This window comes from Dendroctonus ponderosae, unplaced genomic scaffold (genome assembly GCF_020466585.1).
Source record: "Dendroctonus ponderosae isolate FM_Combo_2020 unplaced genomic scaffold, Dpon_F_20191213v2 Dpon_F_20191213_1, whole genome shotgun sequence".
NCBI classification, from domain to species: Eukaryota; Metazoa; Arthropoda; class Insecta; order Coleoptera; family Curculionidae; genus Dendroctonus; species Dendroctonus ponderosae.
Genome location: NW_026017110.1, coordinates 46,683,344 through 46,704,369, shown reverse-complemented (window position 1 = coordinate 46,704,369; position 21,026 = coordinate 46,683,344). Strand labels below are relative to the sequence as shown.

The following is a 21,026-nucleotide window of genomic DNA, read 5'->3' as shown; positions in this document are numbered from 1 at the left end:
TCTGCAGATCGCTTTATATATTTTTGTCGCGGTATTTGTACTAATTCCTTTGTCTTTGTATGTTAGTGATCGAAAGTGTTTTGTTCTTTTTATCGTTTCTGTTCTGATGTGTCGTGTGTGTTTAGTGAATTTGAGTTTGTGGTCGATTGTGATTCCAAGGTACCTTACGTCGTTTTTCGGTTTTGTCGTTTGGCCGTCTGCAGTTATTGTAGGGGAGTCAGCGTTGAGACTGTGGTTCGTGAGCAGAAGTTGATTTTTTGTCGCGTTTGGCGTTAGTCTCCATTTATAAAACCATGTCATTGTGTTGTTTGTTAGTGTTTCGAGTCTTTCAGTCGCCTTTTCAGTAGTTTTGTCGTGTACAATAAGTGCCGTGTCGTCAGCGTATTGTAATATGTATGCCGTTCTGTCGATTTGATTTTTGTCTGGTAAATTGTAATTGTATATGTCATGGCAGTATATACTGTAGAGAAAGAGTGAGAGCGGGGATCCTTGAGGGAGCCCTTGTTCAGGGAAAAAAGAAAAGGAGAGTGTGTTGTCAATTCGTACTTGTAGTTGTCTGTTTTCTAATAAGTTCTTTATGGTATGTAGTAGAAAAATTAATATTTTTTAAGATAAGAAAACTTCTGCTGATTATCTTTGATTTGTGAACATTCAGTTGCCTTCTAATGCTGTTGATTTTGTAAATTTTTTTGGACGCTAATTCAAAATAAAAATAGTACAATTGTAAATCACAAATTTCCTTGTAGAAACTCCATCAGCTTACCATGAAGGCTGACAATGCTCCAACCGGATGAAACCTACGAAAAGCACCTGATGACCAGAAAAGCATGGTTCCTATCCAGCCTCAAGCTGCTGGAAGCCTACGACCATTTCCTGGCCTCTCACCGCATCAGGCCGGACTTCTTCTGCAAGTACGCCCTTTCGCAAGCCCGCCCCTTTCTACCTAAAAACGCAATTTTGGCCTTTAGGTATCGGGAAAAGGAGCTGCTGCGCCAGAATCTGCACGCTTACATAACCGCTCTGCATAAGCAAACCGTCTCAGAGGGCAACCGTAAGTGAAGATTGTTTATTAGAGTTAACGGGTGTAAAAATGTCAGCCGATAGTAATCGCCCAATGGTAACGGATGCGAATGGGCAAATAGCGTGCTGCGGTCCCAATCGCTTCTTATTTATTTTCTCCTAATCGAACATAAAAATTGAAAGTCTGCAATAAATATTAGAAAACCTTCAAAAAGCCGCAGCTTCAGTTTTAGAATTTTTTGATTCAGTACGCGATAGATAGAAGATAAAGATAATAAGGCGAATACGCCCTGCAGTCTCGGGACGCATTCGCCATTCCATCCAGATAATGATCTTGGTCAAGAGAAAGAGCTGTTAAATGTTAGAAAACCACCGCGCCCCTGCTAGTCAAGCAAGATTTCACCCGATATACAGAGGGTTTTATAATGCAGGATCGACTAGTTAAAAAGCCACAGGGCTGCGAAAAAGCCAAGACCCGGCAGCCTCGCTTGATCGTCTAACCGCCAGTACGACCCATGATTGGTACCGAATCGAGGGAATCGTATTCCAAGCCGCGAAGAAATTCTTCGATTTTTCAACTTCGCTCTGTGAGTCTGCACGGGGCCTCCGTGGCTCGAGAGTGGGCCCCCAACGGGCTGACCTTGACTGGGGTGGTCCATTATCCATATCTTCCGCACACTGGCACCCAAGAAGCAAATTCCGAATGAATTCAAACTGGCTGAAGAAGCTGCTTTGGGCACACGGTGCAGACCCGCATCTTCAAGCCGACTGTGCCTAAAGGACGGAAAACCGCAGCCAAAGAGTGCGGTTGTTTTGAAAAGTCGGCAACGGCGCCAGGTAAGTTTACAGGTAGAAGGCGGTCAAGAGAGTCAACCGGTCCGAAGAAAAGGCAGTGCTCCTTAAGGTTCGATCTGCATGTGCCGAAGAGCGAGCGCACCCGCCCATCAAGTAACGGCCGAATGTGCTTTTCAGTGTTCATTTGGCAAAGAGTTGAATAAAAAAATGTGCGAGTGTCGTGGGGATATGGATCCAAAGCGGCTCTATCGTTGAAGTGTAGGCATGGCCACTCTAGGACTGAGCAAAGTCTTCATTTTGGACAAATACTTCACTGAGCTGCAAAAGTTTTGGGAGACGGAGAAGAAGCTGCAAGGTATTTTGACGAAATCGCCAGAAACCCCAAAAACATTCAACTATTCAACTACAGGGCTGGTTTCTTAACGCAAACTAATCGCTCGGCTTAAGCCTAAGCAGCCACAATTCGAGCAACAGCGTGGGTTTACCGCTCTTGATCTCTTACACAATGGGTTGCGAGGCTGCAGCCCGAGATAAATCAAACTCGCATATATCTGAATATAAAAATAATTAGCGTAGGTACGTGTTTGGTGGATTAGGCCGCAGATCGAATTGGCTGTTTCTCACGATTCCAACCAGAACCATTTATGACTTTGCGGTTACTGGTTCGCCCTTTGATTAAGGAGTGTCGATGGCACGGCCTCTTTATGCACGGCTTTCACCTAGACGAAAATTAACAAAAAATCCAACCAGTGGATGTATGATTGATGAGTATCTAACTGTTGCCCGATAAAGTCCAGTACACCCTGTATGTTTTTCAACTAAAAACTGTTTAAATTGTTAACTCATTAATGAAGCTTTTGGGCAAAAGTTGAGTTCTTATTGTTTTTGATCAAGAATTTGAAAATGTATGTTCATGTTGTTATTACTTGGAGTTTCATTTAACATGCGTCAAATGGTTGGAAAAGGCGGCGTTTATGTCTGTCGGGATTAGAAAAGTTCAATAAAACCCATTTAGGAAAATAGTCCCTAAGGCGCTTTATCGAAAAGCTCGTAGCGATTATTCGGATATTTTTAACCGTTTGGGAGATAGAAGCTCTTGAAATTCAACGAATCGGAATTTTGACTTTTCGTTCTAACTCTTCAAGGCTTAGGAAATTTTTATAAAATCTTAACAGAAAAAGAGAGTTTTTAAGACGCTTTGTCAAAAAGCTCTTAACGATTATTCAGATATTTTTAACCGCTTGGGTTTGAGAACGTCTGAAACTTCGAAGAATCGAACTTCTGACATTTTCCTTTCTAAATTTTTCATTCAGCAAGCAGTAGACAGTCCTAAAGATTTAAACCGTTTGGGAGTGAGAAGGTCTTGAGCTTCGAAGAATCGGACTTTTGACATTTTCCTTTAAAACTTTTTAAAGGTTAGGAGTTTTTGATGAAACCATACAAAAAAAAGACAGTTCTTGAGACGCGCTGTGAAAAAGATCCTACTAATTGTTCTGATATCTTCAACGTTTTGCAAAAGAAGAACAAAAAAGGAAAATTTTGCTTCCGTTTCTTTAGAGGTTAGAATTTTCTGATAAAAACCAGCCAGCAGTAGACAGACCTAAAGGTGCTCTATCGAAAGTTCTTCATGATATTCGGATATTTTTAACCGTTTGGAAGTTGCCATCTCTTGAACTTCGACGGCGTAAACTGTTCATATTTTTTGTTCTAACTCTTTAAAGATTACTATTTTTTTCTAAAGTCTTAGAAATAAAAGATATATTTTGAGACACTCTATCGAAAAGCTCTGAATGATTATTCGTGTATTTTTTACCGTTTGGGAGTGAGAAGGTCTTGAACTTCGAAGCATCGGACTTTTGATATTTTCCTTACGCACTTTTTAAAGGTTTTTGATGAAACCATACAAAAAAAGACAGTTCGTGAGGCGCACTGTGAACAAAATCCTAATAATTGTTCAGATATCTTCAACGTTTTGCGAGAGAAGAAAAAAAGGAAATTTTTGCTTCGGTTTCTTTAGAGGTTAGGGTTACAGCAGTAGACAGTCTTAAAGATGCTCTATCGAAAGTTGTTAATGATTATCAGACTATGAAGGCTTTCACGGCCGGTCAAATTACATTTAGGAATGTTTTCCGGGCTTTGAAGCCGTGGTCTATCGGAATTTCTTCCTGACGTTTCGTCCACAACTGCGGTGGACATTTTCAAAGGCAACATTAGTCGGAAAGCACGGGAGATCACTTCGCCCACTGCCTCATCGCCTTTGAAAATGTCCACCGCAGTTGTGGACGAAACGTCAGGCGTCAGGAAGAAATTCCGATAGACCACGGCTTCAAAGCCCGGAAAACATTCCTAAATGTTGTTAATGATTATTTGGACATGTTTAACCGTTTGGAAACTAAAACCTTTGTAACTTCAAAGCGTCGGAGTTTTTCTTTGTAACTCTTTAAAGGTTAGAAATTTTTGATAAAACCTTACTAAGGAGAAAGGTAGTTCTTCAGAAGCACTGTGAAAAAGGTCCTAATGTTTGTTCTTATACCTTCCTTCAACTTTTTGCAAGAGATAAATTAAAATGTTTAATTTTGCTTCGGTTTCTTCAGAGGTTAGGATTTTCTGGTAAAAATCAGTGAGGAAAAAAAATATCAAAATATATCAAAAAGTTCTTAATGATTATTCGGATAAGTTTAACCGTTTGGAAACTAGAACCTTTGTATCTTTGAAGCATCGGAATTTTTCTTTGTAACTCTTTAAAGGTTAGGAATTTTTGATAAAACCTTACTAAGGAGAAAAACAGTTCTTCAGATTCTATGAAAAACGTTCTAATGTTTGTTCCTTCCTTATACCTTCCTTCAACGTTTTGCAAGAGATAAATTAAAATGTTTAATTTTGCTTCGGTTTCTTTAGAGGTTAGGATTTTCCGATAAAAACTAGTGAGGAAATACAGGCCTAAATATGTTCTATTGAAAAGTTCTTAATGATATTCTGATATTTTTGACCGTTTGGAAGTTACAAGCCCTTGAACTTCTACGGCGCGAAATGTTTATTTTTAATTTTTTGTTCTCACTCATTAAAGGTACATTTTTTTTTGTATTTTCAACAGCTCTATCTAAAAGCTTTACATGATCATTTCAATTGTTTTAACCGTTTGGGAGTTAGAAGCTTTTGAACTCTGCGGCTCTAAATTTTGACACTTTTTGCTCTAATTACTTAGAGACTTTTGAGATGCGCTTTTGAAAAGGTCCCAATGTTTGTCCAGATATTTTTAACGTTTTGCAGATATGTAGAAAAATGTCCAGACGAGACGCTTTACAGAGAAACAAGATTTAAAAATGTTCTTTGGTTTTCACTAACAAAGCTCATCCTGTCTAGTCGCTTCGGTTTTAGTCCTTTGAAGGACTTTTGGCGGTGATAAAACCCAAAAATGTAGTCATGATTAGTTAACACAGTTCACGTGGTAAAATTGCTCTAAATGCCACAAATTGGCAGCTAAATCTCCAAAATTGAGGTAAATAATGAGCAAAACGTTTAAAATTCCTGCGATGCATGCGAGTGAACGCAGCTAGTCAATGACTGTTTTAAAATTCCTCAAACTGCCACAAGAATTCAAATGTTGTGTGCTCAGAACGGAAAAATTGAGTTATTGACTGATGGTCATTCGTTGCAGGAATAGCACTTTGTCATTTGCAGTTTGCACATTCTATTTCAGGTAAACGGCAATTAATGCACGCGATTGAAGAACAGGTTTCGCTGAAGAGTCGATCGTTTATCTGATTATTTAACCATTAGGTTTTTATCGGCGTGTTCGAGTTAGTTGCAACTTTTTGTTAATTTGATTTGAGTTTTTCATGCTCAAGAAAAAAATGAAAGAAATAAGCCAATGAAGAATGAGTTTGATGTGTACAGGTGTGCTTTCTATCTTCACCAGGTCTTCTAACGGTACTGCCTGCTCAGTACTTAATAATATGAATTTGTGCCTAATCCTGCAATATAATCTGAATCGGACACGCAAGGTACCATTTCTCGGTACCAAGATTGCCGTTGGATTCGAATTCAGCTTCATCATTATGGGATCAAAGTGTGTGGGGGCACAGCCACTTTTGCCCCCCTTTGAGTGCGCTTGGTGAAAGTCGCCGCTAGATCTGGTTCCAGCCTATTGTTCGGCATTCATTTTCCTAAATGTTGCTTTTTTTTCCTTCGTCAAGTCCGACGGCCATTCAGTTTATCGCCACACTTTGATGGCCCGTCCAATTTGTCTCAACCGCTTTTTGTCGAGCGGGAATGCGGCTGCAGGAATTGCCTGCCCATACAAGTTGCAGGAATTCGAAACATGATTTTCTCAATTTTCATCTCGATTTTCTTCGGTTAAACTATTAGCAAACCAGCCGAAGAAAGTAGTCAAACCACTTCGGACCGTTGAAGTGGGTTAGACACAAAGGTTGTGCGCAAAAGTACCGATTAATTAGCAGGATTTTCCAATGGTAAATGTGGTGCGCGCCTCGAAGATATGTGAAGCATATGAGGAGGGCTTGTGTGAAGAGCACACTTGAGCCCGCAGGCTCGGAATGGTATCTTTATTGAAGAACCTGTTCGAATATGCGGTCTGCGTATGGTAATGTAACGGTTGGGCTAAATGGCCGCGTCGAGCTGAGAAAACCAGCCATAACCATAAGGAAATTTTGATTTAGCCGACCTTGTAATGTTGGCATCCAGTTTCCATGAAGAAAATCTGTTAGTTTTTGGGTTGAATTTGTAGAAAACAATTTGTTCCTGACGTTTCGCCAGCACGAAAGGATTGCATCCTCAGAAGGATTGTCAATGCATCTGCTATATTTGTGCTCATGAACAGTAGAGTCAATCCCTTCCTGAGCCAAAGCTCACCACATTTTTTTTGGGAAATTAAACTTTCGGTACGCTTAAAACGAAGTTTTTCCTTTCCAATGAAGGGAGAAGCGCCCTTTAATCTAGCCTAGTTTTAGCAAAATTAATTTTTGAAAAAGCTCCTATGCAACTACGAGATGTTTTGAAGAGCCCCCAAGTGTTGAAGCAAACCCTAGCCGAAACTCCCCAGATTTTTGGCAGAAAATGAAACTTTCAGGACATTTAAACAAAAGTTTCCTGTTTCGAATGGTTAAACAAATGTGCATACATCAAGTCGAATATTTGCAAAATTAATTTTAGTAGAAAGTCCTACGCAATTAAGAGATGCGTTGGAGCGCCCATCAAATGCTGTATCAAACCCTTGCCAAAACTCCCTACAATTTTTTTCCAAAATTAAACTCTCCAATTATTAAAAGGCAGATATTGTCGCTTTAATGATGTGACCAGCGCCCTTCCATCTTTTTCAGTTTTTGCAGTATAAATGTTTGAAGAAACTCCTACACAACTAAGAGATACGGAGAAGCGCCCATCAAGTGCTGAATTAAACTATTGTAAACATTTCCCAGATTTTTTCTATAACATGAAACTTTCACAACTTTTCAGCAAAAGATTTGGTTTTCACATGATTGAACCAATACGCTTTTATCTAGTCCAGTTCCTGCAAAATAAATGTTTGAAAAAACTCCCTCTAAACTAAGAGCGGCGTTGGAACGCCCATTAAATGTTAAATTAAACACTGCTCAATGCTCAATAGATTTTTCGTGGAAGTTCAAAGTTTAAAATAATTTACTTCGAAGTTTGCCCATTTAAGGGATGTGACAAGCGCGCTTCCATCTAGCAAGGGCGGATCCAGGGGGGGTCATGGATGTCATGACCCCCCCCTTGTGCTATGTTTTTAACGACTAACGAGAATTTTTGTAATTTCATGGACGACAAAAGACTAAATTTCTACTACTTGCCCCCCCCCCTCCTGACTCGGAAGCTGGATCCGCCCCTGCCATCTGAATGTCGATGAATTTTGAAAGAAACTCTTACGCAACTAAAAGATACGATGGAGCGCCCATCAAGTGTTGAATCATCCACTCGCCAATATTCACTAGATTTTTTCAAGCAGATGAAACTTTCTGGACTTCGATCGAGTCTAACGTTTTCAAACTGAATTTTTGAAGTTGCAACTAAAAGATGCCTGTAAGCGCTCAAGTGCTGAATCAACCACGCGCCAATATTCACCAGATTTTTTTGTAACAAATGAAATTTTCAGGATTCGTAACGCGAGATTTTCTCTTTTCAATTATATGACTAGCCAGCTTCGATCGAGTCTAACGTTTTCAAACTGAATTTTTGGACATGCAACTAAGAGATACCTTTGAGCGCTCGCCAAGTGCTGAATCAACCACGCGCCCATATTCACCAGATTTTTTGTAGAAAATGAATTTTTCAGGACTCGTAACGCAAGATTTTCGTTTTCCAATTATGTGACTACCGAGCTTCCATCGAGTATAACTTTTTCAGCATGAATTTTTGAAGAATCTTTTACGCAACTAAGAGATCGTTTGACCGCTCGGCAAGAGCTGAATCAACCACGCGAAATTATTTACCAGATTTTGGAAGGAAATAAAACTTTCAGGACCCTTAAAGCGACATTTTAGCTTTTCAATTATGTGGCTAGCGAGCTTCCATGAGTTCCAACTTTTTTACAATCAATTTTTGAGGAAGCTTTTACGCAACTAAGAGATCCGTTTGAGCGCTCGTCAGGTGCTGAATCAACCACGCGCCAATATTTACCAGATTTTTTGAAGAAAATGAAACTTTCAGCATGCCTAAAGCGAGATTTTCTCTTTCCAACTATGTGACCAGCGAGCTTCTATCGAGTGTAACTTTTCCACAATTAATTTTTGAGTAAGCTTTTACGCAACTAAGAGATGCAGTTGAGGTCTTATCAAGTGCTGAATCAACCACGCGCCAATATTTACTTAAGTTTTTGTAGGAAATAAAACTTTCAGCACATTTAAAGCAAGATCTGCTCTTTCGAACTATGTGACTAGCGAGCTTCCATCGAGTCTCTCTTTGTCAGAATAAATTTTTGAGGAATCTTTTACGCACCTAAGAGATGCGTTTGAGCGCTCGTCAAGTGCTGAATCAACCACGCGGAAATATTCACCAGATTTTTTGTAGAAAATGAAGCTTTCAAAACACTTCAAACCAGATTTTCTATTTCTAATTATGTGACTAGAGAGCTTCCATCGAGTCTAATTTTTTCACAATAATTTTTGAAGAACTTTTTACGCAACTAAGAGATGCGTTGTACCGCTCATCAAGTGTTGAATCGACCACGCGCGAGTACTCACCAGATTTTTTGTAGAAAATGAAACTTTCAGCACACCAGATTTTCGCTTTCCAATTATGTGACTATCGAGCTTGTATCGAGTCTAACTTTTTCACAATTAATTTTTGAAATTTTGAATGAAAAGCCTGCCACAGTTAACCAGGTTTTTTGCGTACAATAAAACGTTATTAAGAGTATTAAAAGTAAGATTTTCTGATTTCAACTTTATTTCGACCGTGTTTTCAGCTATCCGAATTTACGCAAAATAAATTCAAATCAGCCCAAAAAATCTTCTGTAAAAAATGCTCTTTGCCTTTTAATTATTTAGGTCTCACCAGACTAAATTAACTGGCAACTGTTTTTCCTCAACAAACCAAAAATTCCAGATGCTTCATCGTCAAACGAGGCCGTCCATCTTCAGCAGAGGCTGCGCAGCTTAAGCACTGAGCTGGTAACTCTTCGCAACCGGCTTCATGTGCAGGGCGGCCAACACTCGCCCACAAAGGGCGGCCCTGGGGCCACCAACACCACGTCCAGCCAAGGCTCTGGAAAACTGAACCATTCCAATGCCAAACAGCCGCACATTCCTCCCAGAGGAAACCAGTACAACCCTCAAGTGCCTGCAGTGGTAAAACCAGCCGAATGAGTGAGGAAACGAAGAACTAACTGAAAATCCATTGCAGGTTTCCACGCAAAAATCAATCCCAGCCTCCCTTATTCAGCCTCCTCAAAACACCGCAACTGCCGTCATTGAAGATCTCATCCATCTTCCGGGGCTTTTAACTGAAGATGCCGTCATGAAGTGTCTTCAGGCGCGGTTTGCAGCTAACCAGTTTTATGTGTGTATTTAGCTCGTGGTGGCGTCAACCAATAAAACCTGGATTTAAAATTGCAGACCAATGTTGGGCCGATCATACTTTGCGTAAACCCGTACCGGGACGTGGGCAATCCACTCACCCTGAACAGTACAAGAAGCTTAGCTTTAAGTCCGCAGCTGAATAAAGTGGTTCAAGAGGCGGTGCGACAACAGTCGGAAACTGGATATCCGCAAGCCATCATCCTATCTGGTAAGCATTCAGTAGAAAAATCCAAGGAAAAGCGTGGCTTACCACGCCCCCTTATCCAGGCACCAGTGGATCGGGCAAAAGCCACGCCTCAATGCTACTTTTGAGGCAACTGTTTGCTGTGGCGGGAGGCGGCCCGGAAACCGACGCCTTCAAGCATCTGGCCGCCGCTTTTACCGTCTTAAGATCACTGGGATCGGCCAAAACTTTGACCAATTCCGAATCGAGTCGCATAGTGAGTAAACGAGTGAGACAAGGACTCGAAAAGGCTCACCAAACTCCTTCCAGGGGCAGTTTATTGAGGTGCAAGTGACCGATGGCGCGCTGTATCGCACCAAAATCCATTGCTACTTCCTCGACCAAACCAGAGTGATACGGCCGTTACCAGGTGAGAAGAATTACCACATTTTCTACCAAATGCTTGCCGGACTGGCTGCGGAAGAGCGCACCAAGCTGAACTTGGATGGCCACAAACCGTCCACTTTGAAGTATCTACAGCAGGGCGATGTGCGGCAGGATGTAGCTGAGGATGCCACAAGGTAACGTGTAGAGGCGCTGAGGGTCGTACCTATGGACTATCCGATACTCAGCACTAGGCAGACAGTTACTCGTCGAGTAACTAGTCTTCTTGGGTACCGCATAGAAACCTGTCCAGCTTAGTAAGCGCTTGAGGTTACACTGAACTTTGCCTTGTTAGGTTTCAGGCCTGGAAAACGTGCTTGAGCGTGCTTGGCATTCCCTTTCTGGATGTGGTGCGCGTGCTTGCCGCAGTGCTGCTCTTAGGAAACGTCCAGTTCTCAGATGGAAAAGGTAAAGCCTCAAAGCACCAGGTACCACCCACCACAACCCGGCTCGAAATAAAAGCCAAAATTAACTTAAGTACTTTAACAGACAGACAAAACACTCCGACCAAACGAACAAATGAACAATTTAGTATATAAAGCGCCACAAACAAGGAGGTGGTAACTAAACAAAAGGACCTGAACACTATACCACCATGTGCGCATATGTTTCTTACCCTTTTTACCACCCGGTTTCTGGGTCTGGCGACCCACTGACGGGACCTTTTAAAAACATTTAACTTGACAGAGGTGGAGGGCTGATTCTTGTCAAGGGTGAATGTTAAATGGCTTTAACACCAGCGCTTGGCCCAATGACTTAATCAACTCGAGGCATTTTCCAGGAATTGAGGTGGATGTGAGGGGCGAAACCGAGCTCAATGCAGTCGCCGCCCTGCTGGGAGTATCTGGAGCCGCTCTGTTCCGAGGACTGACCTCCAGAACTCATAATGCCAGAGGCCAATTAGTCAAGTCCGTAAGTGATTAAGTAACTCCCTTTTAGGTGGAAGGATTGATTTAAAACTGAACATCTAGGTCTGCGACGCCAACATGTCCAACATGACCAGAGACTGTCTAGCTAAGGCGCTCTACTGTAGGACAGTGGCCACAATAGTGCGCAGAGCCAACAGTCTGAAGCGACTTGGTTCCACTCTGGGCACCCTCAGCTCCGACTCCAACGAGTCCGTCCACAACCAAGCAGAAGTACCCGATCCAGTCTGGACTGCTGTGCCGTTGCTAAATCAACTCTATTCCAGGTTACCAGCCAACAAGCTTCCACGGTGGGGAACAGCAGCAGCTCAGGCGGGAGCAAGTCCATGGTAGCTTTGAACAACGCGGTGAGACACGCCACCACTGATGGCTTTATCGGCATTCTGGATATGTTTGGGTTTGAGGATCCCAAGCCCGCTCAGCTGGAGCACCTGTGCATAAATCTCTGCGCCGAAACGATGCAGCATTTTTATAACACGCACATTTTCAAGTCCAGCATTGAGTCTTGCAGGTAATCAACCGCCGGAGGGTCCAGGTGCTGATTTATCGGCAAAAATCACTTTTAGGGATGAGGGCGTTTGCTGTGAAGTTGAGGTGGATTATGTGGACAACGTCCCTTGCATCGACCTGATTTCTTCGCTTCGGACTGGCCTGTTGAGCATGTTGGATGTTGAGTGTTCCATTCGAGGCACTGCTGAGTCATACATAGCCAAAATCAAGGTAAAAGCTGTTTTCTTGTTGATATTTTGGCTGGAATTGCGAGCGGATGCTGTCTATCCTCCCTTCTATTCACTTTCTAAATCATGGATTGTCGGGCAGGTTCAACACAAGAACAACAAGCGACTCTTCGAGCAAAAGTCCATCGACCCGCGTCTGTTTGGTATCCAGCACTTTGCAGGCAAAGTGGTGTACGATGCTGCCGATTTCCTGGACACCAACAAGGACGTGGTGCCTGATGATCTGGTGGCGGTCTTCTACAAGCAAACCTGCAACTTTGGCTTTGCCACCCACCTTTTTGGTAGCGAGCTGAAGGCCCTCTACTCAGTGGAGACGGTTCCTCGAGGAGTGAGCTTCAGGTGAGCTTAACCCCTCAGTCCGCTGAAGTCAAGATTTAGGGTGACTGGGTGGTGAAATTTATCAGTTCTTACATTCAACTATTTACTATATCAAGCGAAACAGTTCGTACTTGCCTCAAATTAGTAGATACGATTTTTTTAAAGAGGGTGCGGTTTTGGCTGGGAACTTTCATTGTTAGATTCTCGTTTAAAAAGCAGAAAATTTCTCGATTCTCAGATTCAACTATCTGCTATTTTGTGCTAAACTCTGAAATTTCTACTGATCCTCTGTTAAACGTTACAAATTTTTAAGGAGAGGGCGCTTTTGGCTGGAAAATGTGATTTTTTGACCCTTGTTTAAACCGCAGGAAAAAATCAGGATCTAGTTCAATTTCAATAAAAAATTCTCCATTCTCAGACTTAACCATTTGCTATATTCAGTCAAACTCTGAAGTTTCTACTTGCCTTTTGTTAGTAGTTACGAATTTTTTAAGGAGAGTGCGCATTTTGACTGGACATGTTCATTATTAGGTCGGCGATTAAACAGCAGAAAAAATCAGGATCTATAGCGATTTTATTTATAGAATTATTCGCTTGTTAGACAGAACTATCTGCTATATGATGCAAAACCTTCAACTTCGGAATTGCTTCCGGTGAATAGTTATAAATTTTTTAAGTAGAGCGCAATTTTGTCTGGAAACGTTCATTTTTAGATCCTCATTTAAACAGCAGGAAAAATTCAGAAACTTCTGCTAAATCAATGAAAATTTCCCGTTTCTTAGAATCAACTATCTGCTATACTGTGCTAAAATTTCAAGTTTATACTGATTCTCTGTTAGACGTGACGAATTTTTAAGGGAAGTGCGCTTTTGGATGGAAAATGTAATTTTTCGACCCTTGTTTAAAACGCAGGAAAAAATCAGGATCTAGTTCGATTTCACTCAAAATTTCTCGATTCTCCGACTTACCCATTTGCTATATTCGGTCAAACTCTGAAGTTTCTACTTGCCTCCTGTTGGTAGTTACGATTTTTTTAAGAAGAGTGTGCTTTTGGCAGGCTCGTTCATTATTAGGTCGGCGATAAAACAGAAGAAACAATCAGGATCTAGAGCGATTTTATTTAAAATTATTTGCTTGTTAGACAGAACTATCTGCTCTATGATGCAGAACGTTCAACTTCGGACTTGCTTCCGGTGCATAGTTATCAATTTTTTAAGTAGAGCGCAGTTTTGGCTGGAAACGTTCATTTTTAGATTCTCATTTAAACAGCAGCAACTTCTGCCAAATAAATGAAAATTTTCAATTCTTAGAATCAACTATCTACTATATTTCTTTAAGCTCCGAAGTTTCTACTTGTCTCTTGTTAGCAGTAACGAATTTTTTAAGGAGAGAGCACTTTTGTCTATACATGTTCATTTTTAGATCGGCGTTTATCCGGAAGCAAAAATAAGGCTCTGGTGCGATTTTAAATGAAAATTGTCCACTTCCTAGATACAATGCTATCTGCTATATCATGCGAAACTTTCAAGTTCGGACTTGCCTTCGGTGAATAGTTCCCAATTTTTTGAGCAAAGCGCGGTTCTGGCAGGAAACATTTATTTTTGGATTGTCGTTGAAACAGCAGGAAAAAATCAGGATTTTGTGCCACGAGAGTGAAAATTTGTTCATGCTCAGATTCAACTGTTGACAATATTCTTTCAAATGGTTAAGTTTCCACTTGCTCCCCATTAGTAGTCATGATTTTTAAAGAGAGTTTGCCTTGGGCTTTAATTAGTTTTTAGATCCTCGTTTAAACGTCGGTAAAAAAACTATAATCTAGTGCGATTTACATGAAAGCTGCTCAATTCTCAAATATAACAGTCCGCTATTAATTGCAAAACTTTCAAGTTTGTACTTGCCTTCGTTAAATAGATTAGAATTTTTTAAGTTAAGGGCGGTTTTGGCTGAAAATATTTATTTTTAGATCGTCGTTTAAACAGCAGGAAGAAATCAGGATCTTGTGCGACGACAGTGAAAATTTCTTAATTCGCAGACTCATCTGTTTGCTATATTCTGCCAAATGGTTAAGTTTGTACTTGCTCCCGATTAGTAGTTATCATTTTTAAAGAGAGTTCGCTTTGGGCTTTAATAGTTCGTTTTTAGATCATCGTTTAAACAGCGGGAAAAAACCAGAATCTAGTGAGATTTACATAAAGGCTCCTCAATTCTCAATTGCAAAACTTTCAAGTTCGTACTTGCCTTCGGTGAATAATTCCGAATTTTTAAGTAAAGCGCGGTTTTGGCTGGGAACATTTATTTTTAGATCGTCACTTAAACAGCGCGAAAAAATCAGAATCTAGTGCGAATTACATGAAAGCTGCTCAATTCTCAAATATAACAGTTTGCTTTCAATTGAAAAACTTTCAAGTTCGTACTTGCCTTCGGTGAATAGTTCCGAATTTTTTAAGTAAAGCGCGGTTTTGGCAGGTAACATTTTTTTTTATCGTCGCTGAAACAGCGCGAAAAAATGAGAATCTAGTGCGATTTACAAGAACGCTGCTCAATTCTCAAATATAACAGTCTGCTATCAATTGCAGAACTTTCAAGTTGGTACTTGCCTCTGATTAGTATTTGCGATTTTTTAACTAGAGCGCGTTTTCGGCTGGACAGGCTAAACACGTTCATTTTCAAATTCGCGTTTAAACGGCAAGAAAAATTAGGAAAAATTAGTGCCTAATTGAATGCCATTTAAAATTTATCTTTTTTCAGAAATAATAATCCGCGTTTCCTTGCAAAATTTTAAAGTTTCCAGAATCAGGAAGAAACCAGGACCCAAAATTGAAATTAAAATCACTCTTTAAATCGTCTAAAAATCCCCTGGATCTATTGATTGTTTCTGTATCCCAATTGGTTTTCTGGAAACAACTTTCACTTAACTCAATAAAAAAATCGCGATCTTTTATTTGTGTGTTGTTCTAGTGTTAAAGTACCAACCTCTCGTTGTAATTCATTCTTCGCTTCGCAATTGTATCCAAAACACGCACAAATCACAAGTTCTTCGATCTTCGATTGCAGCTGACGCTCCTTGAAGATTGGACTGATGCCCGCCCCCTGATGGGCTACATTTTGTATCATTTTGCCCGTTCAGTGTGTCTATAACGTTTGCTTGAATGTTCCTCATGTTTAATTGGCAACAAAGCGTATTTTGATTTGAAATCAATCGAAATTCCAGAATATCCCCAACTTCACACACGGATCTGCTCAATGGCGACGAGCCGGTTTCCACTCTGACTCAAGACTTCCACACCCGCTTGGACAATCTGCTGCGCACTTTAGTGCATGCGCGACCTCACTTTGTCCGCTGCATCTGCAGCAACAGCCAAGAAGGAGCCAACCGGTTTGACCGCGGCATAGTAGTGAGGCAGATCCGCTCCCTCCAAGTCCTCGAAACCGTCAATCTCATGGCTGGAGGTACTGAGGTGAACCAACTCTTCAACTGCTAAAGTTTCCTAATTGCAGGCTTCCCACATCGGATGAGATACAAAGCCTTCAACTCGCGCTACCGCCTGTTGGCGCCGTTTGCAGAACTGAGTCGCACAGAGGAGAAAATCACCGACGATTGCAAAACCATCCTGCAGTACGCCACTGATCTACTCGCAAAGAAAGAGGTACCACCCAGGGCTCGATTTTTAATATAATGCTAAGGCTGCGATTGCATTCAGGCAATCAGCGCTGTGTCCACCAGCTGGGCGATGGGCAAACGGCACATTTTTCTGAGCGAAGGCATCAGGCAGCTGCTGGAAAAGCTGCGCAACGAGACGCGCCAAAGGGCGGCCACCCTCATCCAGGCCACATGGAAGGGCTGGCGATGTCGGTGAGTGCTGCAGGATTTTCATGAAATCCTGCTCCAACTAATGATAATAATCAAAACGACCAGATATCGCTGGACGACGCTGCGCAGAGACAAACCGGCGCCTGATGGTGTTGCAGCTGGCAAAGCAGCGCCCAGTCGGACCGGGGCTACTACCGGGCCGAGGCCCCGCCCCCAACCGATTGCCGGCACGCCCCCGCCTGATATGGGGGAAAAATGCGACGCCAAAATCATACAGCAAACCTGCAACCTCTTCGGTCTGGACCTGGAGCGCCCGCCCCCTGTGCCGCCCAGTCGCTCCTATACAGTCACTGGAAACACTAAACTTGGTACTTTACTTGCTCAAACAAACAAACTTCAACCCCTCACCCCCTCGCGTCCCGCCCTTTAAAAAGGGCCTAATTAGTGACCTAATTTGTCTGGCTGACTTTAATCCGTAAACGGTTCGAAAGACCGCGATTCTCTACTAATTTTATCTTTTCAGGTTACCCTCAAACCAGGGTGATGAAGATGTCCTATCCAGAGGACGCGTCAGGCGATGGCCCTGTTTTCTACAAGGGGGAAACTGTCCTGGTGGTTGGGGCGTCCCAGAGAAGAGGCCACCTCATAGTGGAGCACAAAAACCACACGCTGCACGTTCCTTTCCAGTTCATGGAGCTGAAACCGACTTTAAACATTTAAGAGGAGCGTGTAAATACTTCTGCAAATGGTGCTAGTTAAGTTGCAGTTACTCACCTTCCATTAATTATTTAGCGCAACCTGCCGACTAGCTGGGGGAAAATTACATGCAGGGTGTGGTTTTAGTGTTCAAACGCGGGCGCTGAAGGCATCGAATTGTCTCCACGAAATATACCCGATAGTGTTCTTTCACCGTTCCGAAACTTGCCATTTTTCGACTACGATCTTGTATAATGTTCTAGAATTATTTATGGATATATTTAAAAGCGTACTTGTAGCAATAGCTTATTACACACGTTATGCATTCATCCGGCTTTCATTGCCACTTCAGCCATTGCCAAACTGCCCAAAACATATTTTTTCAAATGGAAGCTCCTATTTTTGATAATTTTATCTTATTTAATTTCAAAAATAATGGTCAGTTTGTGGAAGGTTGTCTATTCCAAAAGTGTCTAGTTTTCGAAATATTGCCAATTTAAAGTTTTCGTAGAGCCATGTTTGCGCTATATTTGGAGAACATCTGAGCTCTCGATTTGCCTATAGTTTTTGAATAGAGCCTACACTGATCAATAGCGGCTTTGAGACACACATTTTCAAAAAATTGCTTAAATTAGCTTTTAATCAATTGGGGATTATAAATCTACCAGTTCAATAGAGCCCTATATGCTCTATGTTCTCCTAAAATGGTACTCTTCTATATGCTCACAGTTTCTAAGGGTAATTTTTTTAAGTTGCAACTGCACAGGATTAATGGCATTTCAAAATGCGTTTTCAAAAATTTACTAAACTCTCTCTTAAATTTAGTGGGTATTTTAATTACATCTGTTAAATAGAACTAAACTATTGGATGATAGAACTATGTTTCTCTATATTGAGTAGAAGCTGGAGCTCTCTCTGTTTAGAGCTTCTAAGGAACACGTTTGCATATAGAGCTTGCGCGAATTTTCAAAAAGTTTCAGAAATCGCTCCGCAATCTTCGCGTTTTTCACATTTGAATAGTGCTGGTTGCTCTATATTACATGCAAGTTACAATTCGCTGTTTGATTAAGGCTTCTAAGGACGATTGTTTTACATTGAAACCTGTACAGATTTAACAGCAGCTTTGAAAATTCAAAATAAAAAATCCGGATATCGCTCTTGATATCTTAAGACTTTCGTTATTTTTACGGTTAGAACTAGAGTTGCTTTTATTGAAATTGCAGTTCTCTATCCTTTTAAGAGGCCGAAGGGCGATTTTTTGAAAATAGAACCTGCAAATCTTTAAACTCGACTTTAAAATCCACATTTCAAAAAAATCCAGCAAGTGCTATGGAACCAGGCGAATTTTGGAACTTCGCCGGTTCAATAGAGCCATGTTCGGTTTACTTGCTGCTAACATAACAGTCGTTTGTCTGCTTAAAGTTTCTTAGGGCGAATTTTTCAAAAGTAAAAGAGCTTCAAATGTTTGAAATGCGAGTTTTAAAAATTTTACAAAGCTCAACCTGGAAGTGGGCTTTCCAATCGAACCCGTTCCATAGAGTCAGCAATTCTCTATATTAGGTATAAATCACAGCTCTGTCTAGTTAGAGCTTCTATGGAAAATGTTTGTATATTGTTCGCGTGCATAGATTTAACCGCGGTTTCAAGAAACACATTTTAAAAAAATTGCAACATCTTGCAGCCACCTAAACAAATGTTTAGTTGCATTTTTCCAATAGAGCCATATGTGCTCTATGTTTATAAAACAACTACCGAGCTCTATCTAGTTAGAGCCTCAAAGCACGAATTTTTGAAATAGAGCCTGAACGATTTTAACAGAAGCTTTCAAATGAGCGTACACTTTTACCACCACACTAGAGCCCACTGGACGTTCTGATTGCTGATGTTCGATCAAACTATATTCGCTTTAAATTCAGAAAATAATACAGTGCTCTATCTATGTAGGGCTATGAAGAGCGATATTTTCAGATAGCGCGAGCACAGATTCAACAGCAGCTTCAACAAGCGCATTTTTTTATTGCAAAAATCATCGCCCTGCTTAAGAAACTCTCTTGTTTTATTTTCCAATAAAGCCGAATGTACTCTATGTTTCGAAAAAAACCTACTGAGCTCTATATGGTTAGAGCTTCAGAGCGTGAATTTTTCAAATAAGGCCTGCAAACTTGCAACAGCTGCTTCCTAGTTAAACGATCTTTGCTGGTTGACCAAAGGCTGCAAGTTTGGAAACTCTTGCTTAATTTAGTCACCGAAAAACTTCTTCTACCTCAAGTCTGAGATGGACATGTCGGCTAGTCAATTCTGGAAAATAGTAACAATTTACTCTGATTTATACTGATTTAGACTGATTTGAGGGAATGAGAAATTTCGTTGTTAAAAGCGGGAAATTTCGGCAAACTGAAGCAACAATTTAGGCACATTGAGCGACACATACGTACCCCAACAAATAGGTTTGTAGGTATAACGCGCGACATTATTTCACGTAGAATGGCTTTTCCATAATTCAGCGTCTCCATTGCCGGCAATGGACAGCCAATTTGACTGTAAGTAGTCCTATTAACATTTAACACATAAGACACAAAGCAACAGACAACAGTTAGGCGTACTAGACAAACATCAGGTTCAAATCGTTCATTCTCATTTCTTGGTCAAGGAAATTGGTCACCAAACCAGCTTCAGCGGTATACAATTTTTTGCAATAAAGACACTATTCGATTTCGGCTGAAAATAACGGTCATAAAACTGTCTGCCGATATCCCCATTTTCTCGTTAGAATCCGATTTTCCATGGGCCGCATTATCGGCGTGCTAACGATTTAAATCAGAGAAACTTAAGCTGGATCCAGAAATATGTTGCCAGAACTCGATCAGAAAAATCTCCAGGTTTTTATGAATTAGCATTGCACCTTGGCGGGCTCTTTCCATTGCGCGACAAATTAGACTGTTGGGCAAAAAACGAGTTTCCCTTTAGGCCCATAAATCTCCACTGTTTTAATGGATTTTACCTGGATTAGAACGCAAGTCGGTTGTGTTTTTTTGATTTTTTTTTCAGTTTGGACAGACGCTTTATCTGGTTTATTCAGCTAAAATTACTAAGCTTGATCTGCTCAGAACGGGAAAGGGCAACATTTTCACATAGTTTCAAATGATGAGATTAAGATGCATGCTTTAAAAAAATGTCCAAACTCACATTTTAAATTAACGTGCTTTGAAATATTGTCCACTCAACAGAGCCAACTTTGCTCTATATTGGGTAATAATTTCAGCTCACTTTCTGCTCAGAGCTTTCAGGAAAAATTTTCAAAGTGCAGTCTTCACAGTTTTAAACGCGAATGTGAGGTGCACTTTAAAAATAAAATTCAAAAATATCTAAGGATTTTAGTCGACATTACACAAACCAGTGTTGAATAGAGCCATATTTGCTTTATATTTAAGGAAAAACTAGGCAACTTAGAACGTCAGAAAGGATAATTTTTCAAATAGAGCCTGCATATTTTTAACAGAGGGTTTGTGATGCGCATTTTCAAAAATTTGCAAAAATTGTTTTTGATCTTAGTGCATACTCTCGTTCAGCCAGTTCAATAACCTGAACTTCGCTCTATTATTAAATTTTCTTGATATCTGGTAGAAAATTCAGCTCCATATTTGCTTAGGGTTTCTGAGGCAAATTTTTCAAGTGAAGTAAACGATTTTAACATCGGCGTCAAAATATCATTTTGAAAAATTACTCTTGAGCTCAGTCGACAATACAACTGCAACTGTTTAATGGAGCCATATTTGCTCTATATACGATGAAAATATCAGCTCGGTATCTGTTTAGGACTTTTTAGGGCAATTTTTTGAAATAAACCTCCACCCTTTTACAGTAACTTTGAGATGCGCATAGTTAAAATTTTTCAAAGTTGTTCATTGGGAAACCGTCGGGAACAAACTAGTTACCGGAGTAATTGCAAAAAGCCAATAAAACAGAATTTTCATATATTGTATTATCCTACTATTGTTACACAATTTATTAACATACTCTTTTTTAGGTTCATTTAGGTTCTTTTGATAACGATAGCAG

At 40.6% G+C, this 21,026-nt stretch overlaps 1 protein-coding gene across 2 annotated transcripts; it reads left to right on the top strand.

Moving 5' to 3' along the window:
- The first annotated feature begins 751 nt into the window (after window positions 1–751).
- LOC109535292 (myosin-I heavy chain) lies at window positions 752–17,294 on the top strand. 2 transcript variants are annotated; one of them, XM_048670250.1, is made up of 18 exons: window positions 752–911; window positions 969–1,051; window positions 9,400–9,641; window positions 9,697–9,852; window positions 9,909–10,080; window positions 10,140–10,312; window positions 10,366–10,616; window positions 10,775–10,887; window positions 11,261–11,391; window positions 11,451–11,618; window positions 11,672–11,916; window positions 11,972–12,125; window positions 12,225–12,481; window positions 15,672–15,910; window positions 15,959–16,107; window positions 16,162–16,313; window positions 16,377–16,639; window positions 16,795–17,294. In XM_048670250.1, exons 1-18 carry the CDS (start codon window positions 778–780, stop codon window positions 16,989–16,991), a joined length of 3,279 nt encoding a protein of 1,092 aa, XP_048526207.1. In that variant the 5' UTR covers window positions 752–777; the 3' UTR covers window positions 16,992–17,294. The 2 variants fall into 2 exon arrangements, with proteins under 2 accessions (XP_048526207.1, XP_048526208.1); XM_048670251.1 differs by lacking the exons at window positions 752–911; window positions 969–1,051 and adding an exon at window positions 1,608–2,170.
- Window positions 17,295–21,026: the final 3,732 nt, after the last annotated feature.